General features: G+C 36.5%; 1 protein-coding gene across 2 annotated transcripts; it reads right to left on the bottom strand.

Moving 5' to 3' along the window:
* Window positions 1-3,758: 3,758 nt before the first annotated feature.
* Window positions 3,759-15,202, bottom strand: LOC113865868 (dipeptidyl aminopeptidase 4). Of its 2 annotated transcripts, none has more exons than XM_027500650.1 (7): window positions 14,936-15,099; window positions 14,815-14,836; window positions 13,523-13,991; window positions 12,686-12,880; window positions 11,697-11,726; window positions 10,305-11,414; window positions 3,759-4,633 (listed from the first exon to the last, which is right to left on the bottom strand). In XM_027500650.1, the coding sequence occupies exons 3-7, from the start codon at window positions 13,946-13,948 to the stop codon at window positions 4,082-4,084; spliced, it is 2,313 nt and encodes a 770-aa protein (XP_027356451.1). In that variant the 5' UTR covers window positions 13,949-13,991; window positions 14,815-14,836; window positions 14,936-15,099; the 3' UTR covers window positions 3,759-4,081. The 2 variants fall into 2 exon arrangements, with proteins under 2 accessions (XP_027356451.1, XP_027356459.1); XM_027500658.1 differs by lacking the exon at window positions 14,936-15,099 and adding an exon at window positions 15,102-15,202 and having other exon boundaries at window positions 3,860-4,633.

Below are 15,202 nucleotides of genomic sequence, written 5' to 3'. Positions count from 1 at the left end.
CAGCTTCAAGTTGCTCGAATGGGCTATTTATAGGCGAAGACTCCATAACTTGTCTCCCAAGTTATAAATTCTTTTGGACCTGTCCCCGCGTAATTATAATATTACTATTAATGAAGAATTTTGAATTTCAAAACTTTAATTTCTTTTGTTTCCCTGGGTTTTACTTAATTCTATAAATGAAATTTCTAGAACACTCTCGTTATGCCCCAATTAATATTTATCTCTTGCGGTAAGTCTACTACTTCACGAATTTGCATTTCACAAGCGTTAAAATGAAAGCCCGAGGCTATTTATTTATGAATAATTATACAAATTATTATGCTTTTATCTTTACATGTTTATACAATAATAATAAATGCTATTTTCATTTTTTGTACTGATGTTTAAAATAAAAATGGAAATAAGTTAATTTTTTAAAATTATTTATGACACAAGAAATTAAATCAGATTTAAAGAAAAATCAAATAAGCTAATTTTTAAAATGAATGATCATAAGAAAAGCGAATTGTTGTTTACGACTAATTTTATTTGCGAAAAGATTGTTAGTAACTGCTTTCAATATAGTTTTGAAATTTATGTCAAATTTGTTGAATCATGGGAGTCTTATTTTTATCTAATGATATTTACATGTAATAGTTTCACAGTAACAAAAAATTATAGTTCTATTATTCATTTCATTAAAATGAAATAGTCATTAATGCATAAATTAGTTTAATTAATTTATATTTTTTTCTAATTTATGTATTGTATGTCACATCTTATTGGTGAACCATTTCACGAAATTCATTTGTGAGAATTGAGAAAGATTATAATAAAATTTAAAGTTGCATTTAGTTTTTATTATGATTATTATGTAAAACACTGAAAAATATTTATATTATATTCCTACAAATTTTCAAAAAAAAAAATCTTCATAATTAAAAATAAATAAAATATTTTTTCAAATCAGAATGGCCTTTCATCGTTCAATTCATAAATCAAACCTATTAACCTTCGTTAATTGAAATATTTAAAATTTCAACAAAGGAAAACAAATTATAAATAGAGACATGATAAGTGTAGAATCTACCACATTACACAGTTAAGCGTTTGATGCAAATGCAAAACCAGTTGGTGTATTTATCTGCGAAGTGAATAGTTTTCATCATGTTAAGTAATGTAATATAACTTTTACTCCCTCCATTTAAAAATGGGTTTTTTAATATTGGAAATAATAAATATGATAATTAATAAAATAATTTTATTAAATTATCCTTATAAGGTTAACGTTGTTCGAAGAAAAATAATTTACATAATCACTAACAAATCTCTACCTTCACTATTTTTATTCGAGTGAGATAAAATAAAAATAAAAATTTTATTAGAATCCTAAAATAACACTCATTATAAAAAATATTTTTTATTAAAGTGATAATATTTTAAAATAAAGGGAGCATTATTTAAGTGATTATTAAATTTCGAAGTTATATACATTTTACAATATGTGATTATTATATTACGCGTCTCTAGAAAGCTCGCGACATTGTTTATCACTGCATCAGTTATTTTACTTTCATTGATTCTCAGCCTGACAGGACAAAATGGTAATTTTCTTTATGTTGACAATATTATTTAAGAAAAATAAAATTTTCATTCATGTCTTGTCGAAAAAATTGAAATTTTTAATGAAGTTGAATAGTACTAATTAAATTCCGTATAATTAAAAATATGCAAGTCACGTGATGACAAAATTTAACTAAAATTTTATAAAAGAATTATTATTTTTAATTATAATTAAAGTTTACCTTAATAACATATATTAGTTTTAATTACATATATTACTAAAATAAATTTTTGATTAAAAATAACACTAGAAATATCTGTACTAATATACTTAAATTTTGTTTATTACAAAATATACATTACACGATACAAATTAACTTTTAATTTGTTGCTATTATTTTTAAAGCATGCATTAATATATTTTTAAAAAAAAAGTTAGAATTTCTGCAAGGATAAGTAGTTATACTCTTATTAGACTATCTTTGTTCGTGAATCTCTCACTTGATATTACTTATTAAAAATGTTAAAATATTATGAAAAGAATGAAGTCAGCTTATTGGTGTATTTTATTTTATTATTGAATGACTGGAAACGATTGGTGATTGACACGAAAAATAAACAAAACAAACCAATAAGTGTGTGCCATGTCATATATTCCAAATCACGTACGATCTAGCCTTTTTTTTTATTAACGGTAGATCTAGCTTTAAAGTTTAAACTCTTTTTCATTTTTATGTTATTCCCTTTTTTAAGAAAAATTAAATAAAGGAAATTTTTTAAATTAAAAGAGTTATATCAATTTTACAAAAAAAATATTGAAATTGTTTTAATTTAAAAATTTATGAATTAAAAAATAAATCTGTCCTCTTTTCTCTTTGCTTTCAAATTTTAAGTTTTAAATATATCCTAACTTTTTTTAAATATGAAAAGAAATATAAGAAAAAGAAGTAACACAAAAAAAAGAGAGAGAGAAAATAGATTTAAAGGCTTGTTTGATAAATATTTTTAAAATTAATTTTCATTTGTTGAAAAAATGAATAATTTTTTAATTAATCCATAAATTGTTCCATTAAAGTCTAACAAGCGTTCCAATTAAAGTGGCAGAGTGGTCCAAGCATGGAAAGCTACACGCAACACAGAGAATGATTGTTTACAAAGAACTTGGTAAAAAAAAGCCTCATAGGAAATCTCAATCAGCAACGAAGGATTAAGTGCAAATTCTTGGATCACTAATTATCTGCTTGACCTTGGATCGCTAATTCTTATATGATCCATGTATTCTATTCCACCTCAGTGCGATATGCCTCCAATTAAGAGGATTTAATAACTAAAATGACTAAAACAAATTAGCTTCATTATCTTATGTTCAATCATTAATTTGGATAAAGAAGTTTTTGCTTATATTTTATTAATAACATTCGAAGAAATGAAATAGAATAATAATCAACTTTATTTTTTGTGTATAGACTACAAGTATCTTTCATCAGAAATAATCTTATTTGAATTAAGATAGATTATTATAAATGTCATAACTCAACCTCTTTTGATTAATCCACAGTGATACAAGCTTTATTGTTTGAATTGTTTGAAATTAAATTAAAATAAAATGAATCTATTCATTTAACTTAATATAATTCTTTCTCTTCTCTTTTATTGACATTATAATATATTTTATGTACGACAATAACAAAAATTATTACTAAAAGTTGAAAAATTGCCTAGATAATGACTTTTTAAAAATTGTTAACTAATTATGAGATAAAAAATAGTTTTTGAATTAGTTGCAAAAACGCGGTTTAAGTATTTTAACTGTGATTCTATAATTATCTTTATTTAGTTGTGATTTTTTTATTTTTCTTACTCTTTCACCTCATATGAATGCAATTATCATTTTGCTCATTGATTTAATTTCTTCTTGAATCCCATTATTTTCGACCTCATCTGTTTTGACTCATTAGTGTTTCGTCCAACTTTTCTCACTTTGTAACTCATAATGCACAAATATGCAATAATCGAAGAAACACAGTTAAAGTGTAACACAAAGCGTTCTACTTTCATTGGCAACTTTTCTTGATGAAAATGCAACACAATAACGAGAACAAATAATGAAGAAAGAAAATGCCTACATATAGCATAGCTATATGCATGTAAATTGCAATCCCTGGAAGCAATGCATAATTTCTAAAGAATTAGTCCTCTTCTAATGTTTTACTTTGAACTATTTCCACCAATAATTTTGTAATTGCAAATCGAGTTAAGGAAAGTAAGAGGAAACATATTCAGAATTTAGACAAAACTAGCCCACTAATAATTCCTACGGGTATAATATAAGATCTAGATTACTTAAGCCTTATTCAGTTATTTGATAACCAGAAACATTTTTTTTTTCAATGTGTAATGAAATGGGGCGAAATGACCATCAAAGTTAGGTAACCAGATATAAGGCAAGAGTAAAACCATCTCTTGGGGTAAAAAGAACTTCAGAAACTATTCTGCCCTTTCATCTAAACACAACTAGAGATGCATGAAAAAAGTTATGTTACAGATTCCTCTGAATGAATTCCCACATCCTCTCTTCCATATAAACTCGATCACTATGACGCCGCGGCATGTGGCGCTCGTCCGGGAAAATTATGAGCTCGTACGGTTTTCCAGCTGCCACAAGAGCATTGATAAGCCTTGCAGTGTGCCTAAAATGTACATTCTCATCAATCATGCCATGCACAAGTAACAACCTCCCTTTCAAATTGTGCACTTGATTCATAACAGAACCACTTTCATACCCTGACTGATTTTCGGACGGCAATCCCATGTACTTCTCTGTGTAAAATGTGTCGTATCCATCCCATGATGTAACGGGGGCACCGGCTATTGCACACTTGAAGAAATCTGAATATCTTGAGAGTGTCATGGCAGAGAGATACCCGCCGTAGCTCCACCCGAACAATCCAATGTGACCGGCTTTTGCAAGCCCTTGTTTGACAAGCCACTCTGCTCCAGTTAGCTGATCATCAGCATCAACTTGACCAAGTTTGTGCTTTAAATAGCTTTCAAACTTCAACCCCCGTCTCGCTGTCCCTCTGTTGTCTAACTGTAAACAAGGAAAGCAATATTTGACTTTGAAGGATGAGAAGACCATAAACTCAAAAACAGATTATAGAAACAAAGGCTAGATTTTTCAATGTTACATGCTATGAAAAATGGGCATAACTGCCCCATCTGCTACCACAAAAAAGGACAAAACCTTCCCTATTTAAAAGCTCAAAAGACAAGAACCTATGTTTTGGGGAATTAGAGCACTGGAACAACTGTTGAGCATACAAATGGAAATATGAAAATGCAAGGGTGAATATTTTTTCTTAATTAAAAACAAGTCCTGTCACTTGATAGAATCTCAGTGTATTATGTGATGAACAGAAACAACACAGGGAATAACCCTGGACTCACAACAGGAATTGAAATAACACAATATCAGAAATGATAACACTCCTATGGCCTCAGCCACTCCTCCCAAATCTCCTCCCTAGATTTTTCCCTCCCTTCTTTGTCATCTGCTCCTCCTTTAAAATCCATGCCTCCTTGCCACCTATGCTAATTTGTTAATCAGTTAGAATCTCGCGTAACGGCTTCCTAGTCCATCTTTCCCATTTTACCCTTCCTCCTTCTATATGTCTTGAGTGGAGGCCCAATTGGCCTAGACCCAACAATACCCCCCTCCATTAAGGAAAACCTTGTCCTCAAGGTTGAAATTAGGAAATATACAGCTTGAAGCATATCAACTTCCTCCCAAGTGCTTTCTTCCTTAGGTAAACTTCTCCATTTAATTAAGACCTCCAACGTCCATTCAACAATTTGCGTGCTTCTAGCACCTCTTCCGGCTCCACTTGCAGTTCCAGTTCTTCGGTCAGAAACGGTGGCAATGCTTGGCTAGCTTGACTAGTAGGGGGGGCTCTCTTGAGCTGTGACACATGAAAAATGGGGTGCAGACGCGCGGATTCTGGCGGCAGCAATTTGTAAGCAACAGCTCCTATTCTTTCTTCTACTCAGAATGGACCATAAAACCTTGGACTAAGCTTCTCATTGATCTTTTTGGTCAATGTCTTTAATTTGTAAGGAGGGGCCTTTAGATAGACCATATCCCCAATCTGGAATTCCACTTCTCGGCATCTTTTATCTGCTTGCTCCTTCATCCTTAGCTGAGCGTTAAGTAAGTGTTGTTTGAGCTCGTCTATAATACTGTCCCAATATTGTAGCAACTGGTCTACTTCAGCCACAATTGTGCTGTCTCTGCAGTAGGGAATAATCAGAGGAGGATCCCGCCCATACAATGCCTTAAAGGGGGTCATTTTAATGGATGCATTAAAGGAGGAATTAAACCAAAACACCTCAAGTAGACCACTTCACCCATTGACGAGGGTGATCATTAACAAAACACCTCAAGTAGGCTTTGATGGTGCGGTTCGTCACTTCGGTTTGGCCATCCATTTGGGGATGGTATGCGGAGCTGAGTTCTAGCCTTGTGCCTGAGAGACAGAAAAGCTCCTTCCAAAATGAACTAATAAAAATTTTGTCCCTATCTGACACAATGGAGCTGGGGAATCCATGTAGGCGCACAACCTCCTTCACAAAAACAGCAGCTACGTCCTTAGAGGAGTAAGGATGAAGTAAAGGAATGAAATGAGCATATTTGCTCAACCTGTCCACCACTACCATGATGCTGTCTGCTGCCTTGGTCTTGGGTAATTTCCCAATGAAATCCATTGAAATGTCTTCCCATACTTGCTCTGGAATCAGCAAAGGTTGCAAAAGTCCTACTAGTTTCAGTGTCTCATGCTTATTCTTTTGACACACTTGACATTCAGCTACAAACCTTTCCACATCTTGTTTCATCCCAGCCCAATAGAATATCATAGCTAGCCGCTTATAGGTCCTTGTCACTCCGGAATGGCCACCTCAAGGTGAAGCATAAAATTCTGCCAACAGTAAGGGAATTCAGGTAGAACCCTTAGGTAGAACCAACCTCTGCTTATATAATAAACACCCTTGCGACACTGCATACTGGGGATGGGAACTAGGATTTGCCACCACTTGCTGCATGATTCCCCTTAACTGCTCATCTCCCGCTGCTTCTTCTGCCAACTCTACTAAATCAGAATTGGTGACCATTGATATGGCGTTACAATTCACAACTCGGGACAGTGCATCTGCGGCTCTATTTTCCAGCCCTGGTTTGTACTGGATCTCGAAGTCAAAGCCCATTAATTTGGTAACCCACTTTAGCTGTTCTCCCGCCAACACCTATTGCTCCAACAAGAACTTGAGACTCTTTTGATTGGTCCGAATAATGAAGCGGTGACCCATCAGGTATTGTCGCCACTTCTAGACTTCAAAAACAATCGCCATTAATTCTCGTTCATACACCGATTTCACCCTATTTCAGTCGGATAAGGCTTGACTAATGAAGGCTAAAGGTCTGCCTTGTTGCATCAAAACCACACCTAAACCATACTTTGAAGCATATGTTTCCACCACAAATGGTAATTCAAAATTTGGCATTGCCAGAGTAGGCAAGACCTCCATTTCCCTTTTGAGTTTCTTGAATGTCTCTTGTGCTTCCCTTGACCATTTAAAGCTGTTTTTCTTCAATAATTGTGTTAAGGGCCACGCAATAATTCCATAACTGCGTACGAACCGACGGTAGTACCCTGTTAAACCCAAAAAACTCCTCAAACTCCGTAGGTCTTTGGGTTTGGGCCACTGTCTCATGGCAAAGACCTTTTCCGAGTCAGCAGAAATTCCAGAAGAGGAGATGACATGACCCAGGTACTCTAACCTTGATTCTCCAAAGCTACACTTCTTTCCATTAACCCGTAGCTTCTGGCTTCTTTATTGTTGAAGAACCAAACGCAAGTGACCAACGTGGGAAGCATAGTCTGCGCTATACACTAAAATGTCATAAAAAAACACTAATACAAATTTACGTAAATACGGTTTAAAAACCTGATTCATTAGTGCTTGGAAGGTTGAAGGAGCATTGGTTAACCTGAAGGGCATTACTACATATTCGTAGTGCCCTTCATGTGTTCGGAATGCGGTTTTGGGATGTCCTCTGGTCTCATTCGTATCTGGTGATAACCGGATTTCAGATCGAGTTTGGAGAAAATGGTGGCCCCTCCCAATTCATCCAAGAGTTCCTCAATAATAGAATGGAGAACTTGTTTGGGATGGTAATGCTGTTGAGGGCACGATAGTCCACACAAAAACGCCAACTCCCGTCCTTCTTCTTCACTAAAATCAAAGGGCTAGAATAAGGACTGGTGCTTGGCCAGATCAGCCCTGTTGAAAGCATGTCCTTCACAAATTTTTCAATCTCCTCCTTGTGATGATGCGGGTGTCTATAAGGTTGAATATTAGGGATCGAAGCTCCTTCCTTCAAGACTATCGCATGGTCACACTCCCTCACTGGTGGGAGGGAGGTTCCCTCCTTGAACACCTCTCCGAATTCTCTTAATAGCTCCCTCAAAGTCTTAGGTGCTGCATCCGAAATCGGAGTGGGCATTCCAGTGCAATATACATTCATCATGCCCAGTTCAACATAGTAGGCCTCTGCTTCTCCTCTCAGCTCCTTTCGAATGGCCTTAAGTGAGGCCACGGTTCTAGACAATCCCACATCCTCCTTGATCTCAATAATCCTTCCATCCTTCTGAACTTCGATCAAGTGCTGTTGCAAGTCAGCACTAAATTTCCCTAAGCTTTTAAGCCATTCATACCCAAAAATTACATTGACTCCCACCAAATCAATCAGAAAAAAATCTTGGATCACTTGCAAATTTGGTAGTTCCAGTACGACGCCCCTGCAAACTCCTTGACTCCCCAATCTTTGGCCATCTCCGACCTCAACGAAATACCCCCTTGTTGCCTCAGTCTGTATCTTCAGTTCCTCCACCAAGCCCGGAGACAAGAAATTATGGAAAGCACCAGAGTCCACCATTACTATGACCTCCTTTCCCAGAATAGTGCCCCAAAGCTTTAAAGAATTTTTGGAAGTCATTCCCGCTATGCTGCTCGCGTTCAACTGGAGGTTCACCTCCTTATCGTCGCCCTCCTCGTCGTCGTTCTCCACTGGGTCCCCCTCGTCTTCCCCTAATAAGATTACATGGAGCTGCTTGTTGCAGCATATATGGCCAGGAGAAAACCGTTCGTCGCACTGGAAACACAGCCCCTTCCTCCTTTTTTCGTTTTCCTCCTCCTCCGTAAGACGCTTGAACCATATTCCTCTTCTGTTCGAATTCGTCGCATATGACACGCGTAAGTGGTTGCGGGTTACTGGGGTCTCGACCCGATTTCCATGGGATCAATTTGGGTTTCTAAATCCAGTAGAAGAAATGGGTTCATTACGCACAGCTCAATTCGTTTTAAGCATATCGAAGGCTCCATTTCTGCTAGCCCAACCTTGCCTTAGTGTTATTGACTCATTTCCTTTTTGCGAATAGTTGGGCCCAAGCGTTAGGCCCAATACTCATCTCCATCACCGCGCAGAGGTCCCCTGAATCCCTCAACATCACCTCAGCCTTGATTTCATCTTTTAAGCCATTCAAGAATGCGCCAATCATGAATTCCTTATTTGCAAATCGAAGGGGAGCTGAAAGTAGTTCAAATTGCTCTCTATACTCAACCACCGTCCCATGTTGTCTCAATCCCATAAGTGCTTCATACGGGTTCTCCGACGCGGACGACTGGAAATGCCCCATAAGCGCTTGCCTGAATGCTGGCCAAGAAGGCGTTGGCACCCTTGGTTCCCACCACTGGTACCAATTTAAAGCCTTCCCCTCTAAACATACAACTGTCGTATCCATCTTCTCTACCTCGGGTATGCCATTTATCTCGAAATATCATTCTGCTCTGTACACCCACCCATAAGGGTCTTCTCCAGCGAAATAAGGTACTTCGACTCGCCGCACTCTCTCCTCTCTTCTCCACGCGTCTCCCTCCCCATTGCCACTGTTTTGATTGTTATTATCCCCTTCCCTTTCTGCTCGAACAACCTGCAGAGCAGTTTCAAAACGCGTTGTCATGACTAACAGCATTTCATCCATTTGCCTCCTAAACTCCTCTTGAATGGAGGCTTGCATGCCCTCCAATCTCCGCTCAATGCTCTCCAATCGATTTTCCATTCGCGTGGTTACCATCAGGCGCTCAGCTCTGATACCAACTTGATAGAATCTCAATGTATTATGTGATGAACAGAAACAACACAGGGAATAACCCTGGACTCACAACAGGAATTGAAATAACACAATATCAGAAATGATAACACTCCTATGGCCTCAGCCACTCCTCTCAAATCTCCTCCCTAGATTTTTCCCTCCCTTCTTTGTCGTCTGCTCCTCCCTTTAAAATCCATGCCTCCTTGCCACCTATGCTAATTTGTTAATCAGTTAGAATCTCGCGTAACGGCTTCCTGGTCCACCTTTCCCATTTTACCCTTCCTCCTTCTATATGTCTTGAGTGGAGGCCCAATTGGCCTAGACCCAACATCACTATTAGTCCTATCAGCATTTTCCATGTAAAAATAGATGGATTGCCCATCTGAGTTGTGTTACTATCAAAGGTTTACAAATTATACAAATTCAATATATTGTAAATATGTTTGCTCTGCTTGAGTTTCATCATGCAGCTGAGTAATAAAAATCAAGATGCATAAAAATTTAAAAGCAAGCAAAACAAGTGGACTGTAATCATGTAAGATTCAGGGAACTGACCTTCCAAACTAAGATGCCTTGGTTTCTCAAGTATTGTGCCCTTAGGTCAACTGTACTAAGCCAAGAGTTACAAACAAGCTGTACACTTGGACCACCATAAACGTTGATCATAGTTTTGTAAGGTGGAGGTCCAAATCTTGAAGCATCGGGCTTATATAGAGCTCCATACAGTGTAGTGCCATCATTACCCTGTATTTCAACAATCTCTGGTGGCTCAAGTTGAAGCCTTTTGAATCTTGGAACTGTAAATGACTGCTCATACAAAGGCCTGATTATGCTTCCATCCTCTAACGAGCAAAGTAACACCCTAGGAGGACAACCAAGGGAATCATGGATATCAACAAAACTCCGCATATGATGATCAAGGACCACAATGTGCTTCCCCTTGCTGTGTGTAAGTCTAACAGGGACCTGAAGCAGTTGACTTCCATCAACAAATAGTTTAGCACAATATAAATTGGACTCCATAGGGCCATCTAAGGTCCCAGTAAAATATACAAGACCTATAGCTTCATTCACACCAGCAATTTGCTCAACCATCCAATCACCTTCAGTGATAGGTCCTAAACAAGTCCCATTAGCATCATGAAGATAAAGGTGTCTAAATCCTGTTTTCTCACTAGCCCAAATAAATCCACCTGAAAACTTGGTAACTCCTTTATCAAGAGGCGTGAAACAGTCATGTATATTGATCCAACTGCTGTTTTCCTCCACCAAAATATTTTTCCTTTGGCCTGTTCTAATATCAAACTTAACAATCTTTATTTTAGTGTGGTGCCTGTTTAAGACCTGAGCAGTGAGAATGTTTCCATGCATCCAATTGACTCTTGCCAAATATTCCTCCTCATTGTTTTGTTGTTCTGTGCCCCCACAGAGAAGATCCATCCAAGTGATGGAGCTTCCAGTAACTGAAACAACCCCAAGGCGCACTTTAACATTTGAAGCTCCTGCGAAAGGATAAGGATGGTCTTCCTGTGCCTCTAAACCAACTGAGCTCTTCCCTTGGTGCATAATTCTAAAAAGTGGTATTTCAGAAGAATCAACTTCAGTGAAAGCAATATATTTGCTGTCCAGTGACCACCAATATCCAGTTTTTCTATCCATCTCCTCCTGAAATCCAAAAATTACGTTATTGTTAAAGATAAAAACCACTCCCAGGCATGCACATAGCATATTAAGTTTGAGGAGTGTTGGTTCTTGGCACTATAAAACCACAGGAAAATGTATAACAAGCCATCAATGATACAGTAAATAGTGCCATCGTTTCAGAACCTAATTTTTATGCAACTTGCCCTGTCAAAATTAGAAGGAAAGCCTACTTTGTACAGGGAAAAGCACCCAATTTAGTTTAAAGATGTACATGAAAATATATAATTATAAAGCAAATCTCACCTGAGCTATATATTCGGCAAGCCCATGAGTCTGCAACACACAAACCCAGTGTCAAAACTTTTAGACTGGAAGAAAAGATGGGAAAAGAACCATTCTATCTACCACAAAACAAACTAAAAACTGTAGGCAATCATATGAAAGAAAGTACAAGCGTAAAGCCTATCAGATGGTACCAACCCACCATGACAAGGGTTTACGAGAGCATAAATAAGAGGAACACAGGATCAAAACCTCAGAACTTTTGATAACTACTCTAGATATTATGAACTTATGTGTAACTAATAGGCAGCTATAGTTAGTTGAGATCCTTAAACAGGAAAGAAGTATGGAAGGGGGACTTTTTGTAACAGTGAGTGATTGGGACTTGGGAGAGATCCTGGAAGCTCTCAAATCATCCAGGGAACTGTCTTGTGTAGTGCATTTTTTCCTACTGATTCAGGTACCTCATTGGGTAGGTTGGTGTAGGGTTCTTGTTAAAAATCAATATTTTCCTATTTGATTGATTCCAATGCTTATCAATGATCAAGAGTAATTGACTCTATAAAGTTCCATTTTCCAAATATCTTAATCCCATCAAGCTTTATTCCACAAAAAAAAAAAACAACCTTATAATTCTACAAGAGATCGACCCTAGAAGAGAATCAACACTGCACTTAACTACTATTATCCAGGCCCATGACAACAAGGACAGAAGGACCAAGCTTAACCAAATTCAGCAGTAGATGATTCATAATAGAAACCAAACACTTAAAACAGAGTTAAAATATGATATGTGCAGCTGATTTGAAGTAGGTGGACCCTGGGATATTTCAAATAGATACATTATATAATCTTTTAATTGTTAAATTTTTTTTCTTTAAAGACATTTACTAAAAAGGTAACACTAGTTAGTCAGGTGACTACATAAGAGTCATCAACAGCATTTTTATAGACCTCAAATGCAGTTAGTAACTCAAATACAGTAACAACCAGTGAAGTGCTGAACTTACCAAACCATTTTCCTTTGCCCCATGGGTCAACTGCTTTGATTCATTAGACAAGAGGTTCAGAACATGCAACTCACAGTCTCTTACATAAGCAAGCATTGATCCATCTGGTGAGAGATGTGGATCAATAATGGGTGAACCTGATATACTTGGAAGCTTGAGCTCTGCTTTTGAATGGGAAATATCATGAACATATATCTGTTCATGTGGAAAAGGAAATAACCATAAGAAAATTGACTATTTGCAGTTAATAATAAATATCAATATAAAATACTACAAAAGGAGGAAAAAAAATTCTAATAAACACCTATATAAAACACAACGAAATATGTACAATTCAGTCCAGCATTGATAAATGCGTATAAACAAGATCCTATACTAGTATCAGGGTGGTGTAAGCCAAGTCAATAATGGCCCTGATGGGATAGAAAACATTATAGCTAAAACAACTTTCAGCCAAGTCAACTATTTCAGACAATAGATAGACCACCCCATACAAGAGAGAAAATAAATAAAAATCAGCATTTGAAGCTTCAGTTAATTTATTCATATAGAACTTCTTATAGTTGACAGCTTGTGGCAAGCAAGCTATTATAAAGGGACTGACATAAATAACATTCTAGCGGCATGTGAGATTATTGGGGTAATGTGTGCTTATGTGTGTCCATGTGCTTCCGAGGTGCTTCTACCAGCTTTAAGCACCAAGGTGGAACATATTTTTAAAACTCGTTACCACCTATTCTCTTCTAAATAAAAACATAAGACAGCAATTTAATCAATTCAGAAGAAACGACTATAACAGAAAAATGCTATAACTTTTTTGCAGGATTGAGAACAAACCCCAGCAGGCAATGGCACCATGACTGCTTTTCTTTTTGAGCTTGTCTTCACCCATTCATACCGTGTCACACCTAAACCACGCTCCCGCAACCTCTCCCTCCTCAACTTTTCTTCTGGAGATATATTACTTTCATCAAGTCCACCATCAGGGGGACTGAACAACAATTCTTGTGTATTGGTCTTCAGATCAAAAGCATAAATCTTTCTGTTTAAAGAGTGTTCTGGACTAAACAAATAAGAAATTAAACTATCATCAGGACTAAAACTTATTGAAGTAGGTGACACGTATCCAGGCAATGGGTATTGTACAATCTCTTCAACAGGGAAAAGAATGCTATCATCAAAATTCTGCACTTCATTAAAGTCTGTCACAGGCATTTTGAAAGGCAGTGATTTTGGACGCTTTGGATTCCTCTTCTCATTCATCAACTGATTGCATTAGAAATACACCAACAGGTATGAGATTGAACTGCAACATAGAAAATGGACAATTATGATGAGAGCATTCCCCAGGAACAAAAATATATAAATAACTTTTACTGCAGAAACAATTGCAAGTGTATTAATAACATTTTCACCAAGATTCAATTAGATATATAAAGAAATTTTCAATGCTTAATTGTGAATAATTACTCTACCATTGAGCTCTATTGACTGAATGTGTTTGAAAGACCTAAATTACATAAAGGCTTTCATTTTATAAGAAAGGACATAAAATTAATAGAAATTGTGTATCCATAGAGTGAAACCTAAAATACTTGAGAATGTTATCCACAAGGAGGACAAGAAAGGAAAGGACCCCCCCCCCCCCCCGAAGAGATACACAGAGAAAAGAAGCTGAAAAGTTCCCCTGGAGATTGACTGGCACGTATCAAACTATCAATTGAAACTGATTTAAGTCTGAGATTCTACCTATATATATATATATATATTAAATTAATGCAACATAAAAAAAAAATTGAAAAAGCCTTGGACCCCAAGCAAGATAGAAGAGGAAGCAAGTAACAAATCAAGCAAAAGAATGAGACATTTTGGGTTTACAAGGTTTTCACTTCATCTCACCATTCAGCAAAAGATTTGAAATCAAAGTTTCTTATGATTACTAAGGACGGTAGAAACATTAAAACCCCGTGAGTCTATCCACTGTAACCGGATCCGATCAAAAACTAAACATTTAACTACAACCCCAGAAAACAAATTAAAAAAAAAAAAAGCAACAATTTTTCAATTGACTACGTAAATTAAAGGTAACCCAGTTTGAATAGTGAGTATTAGGATGATTAGAACCTAACCTGAGTGGAAGACGGAAAGGATCTGCCATGAAAACGAAGAAAGAGTTAGTTGGGATATTTTGGATTGCTAAGACGAAGAGAGAGAGAGAGAGAGAGAGAGAGAGGAAATGAGAAAATATACAGCGATTGAATTGAAGTGTGGTTTGTGAAGTTTAAGAAGGAGGAGGACGATGAATCAAAGTTGGTGGCCTTGGACTCTGATTCATAGATAGAGGGAAACAAACGTAGAAGAAATTCTTCTCTTATTTTATTTAATTTAATTATGAATTATGAAATGACAGACATACCGTAAAATAAAAGGTTTCGATTTTATATAAGTTTGGGACGACAGGGGAAACCGCACGGAATATGTTCACACGCGCCAAATGATTCAATCCATCTTATTCTT

Source organism: Abrus precatorius, unplaced genomic scaffold (assembly GCF_003935025.1).
Source record: "Abrus precatorius isolate BTA unplaced genomic scaffold, Abrus_2018 Scaffold10, whole genome shotgun sequence".
In the NCBI taxonomy this organism is placed as follows: Eukaryota; Viridiplantae; Streptophyta; class Magnoliopsida; order Fabales; family Fabaceae; genus Abrus; species Abrus precatorius.
The sequence above is the reverse complement of the archived record's forward strand: the minus strand, read 5'-3'. Positions and strand labels throughout refer to the sequence as shown.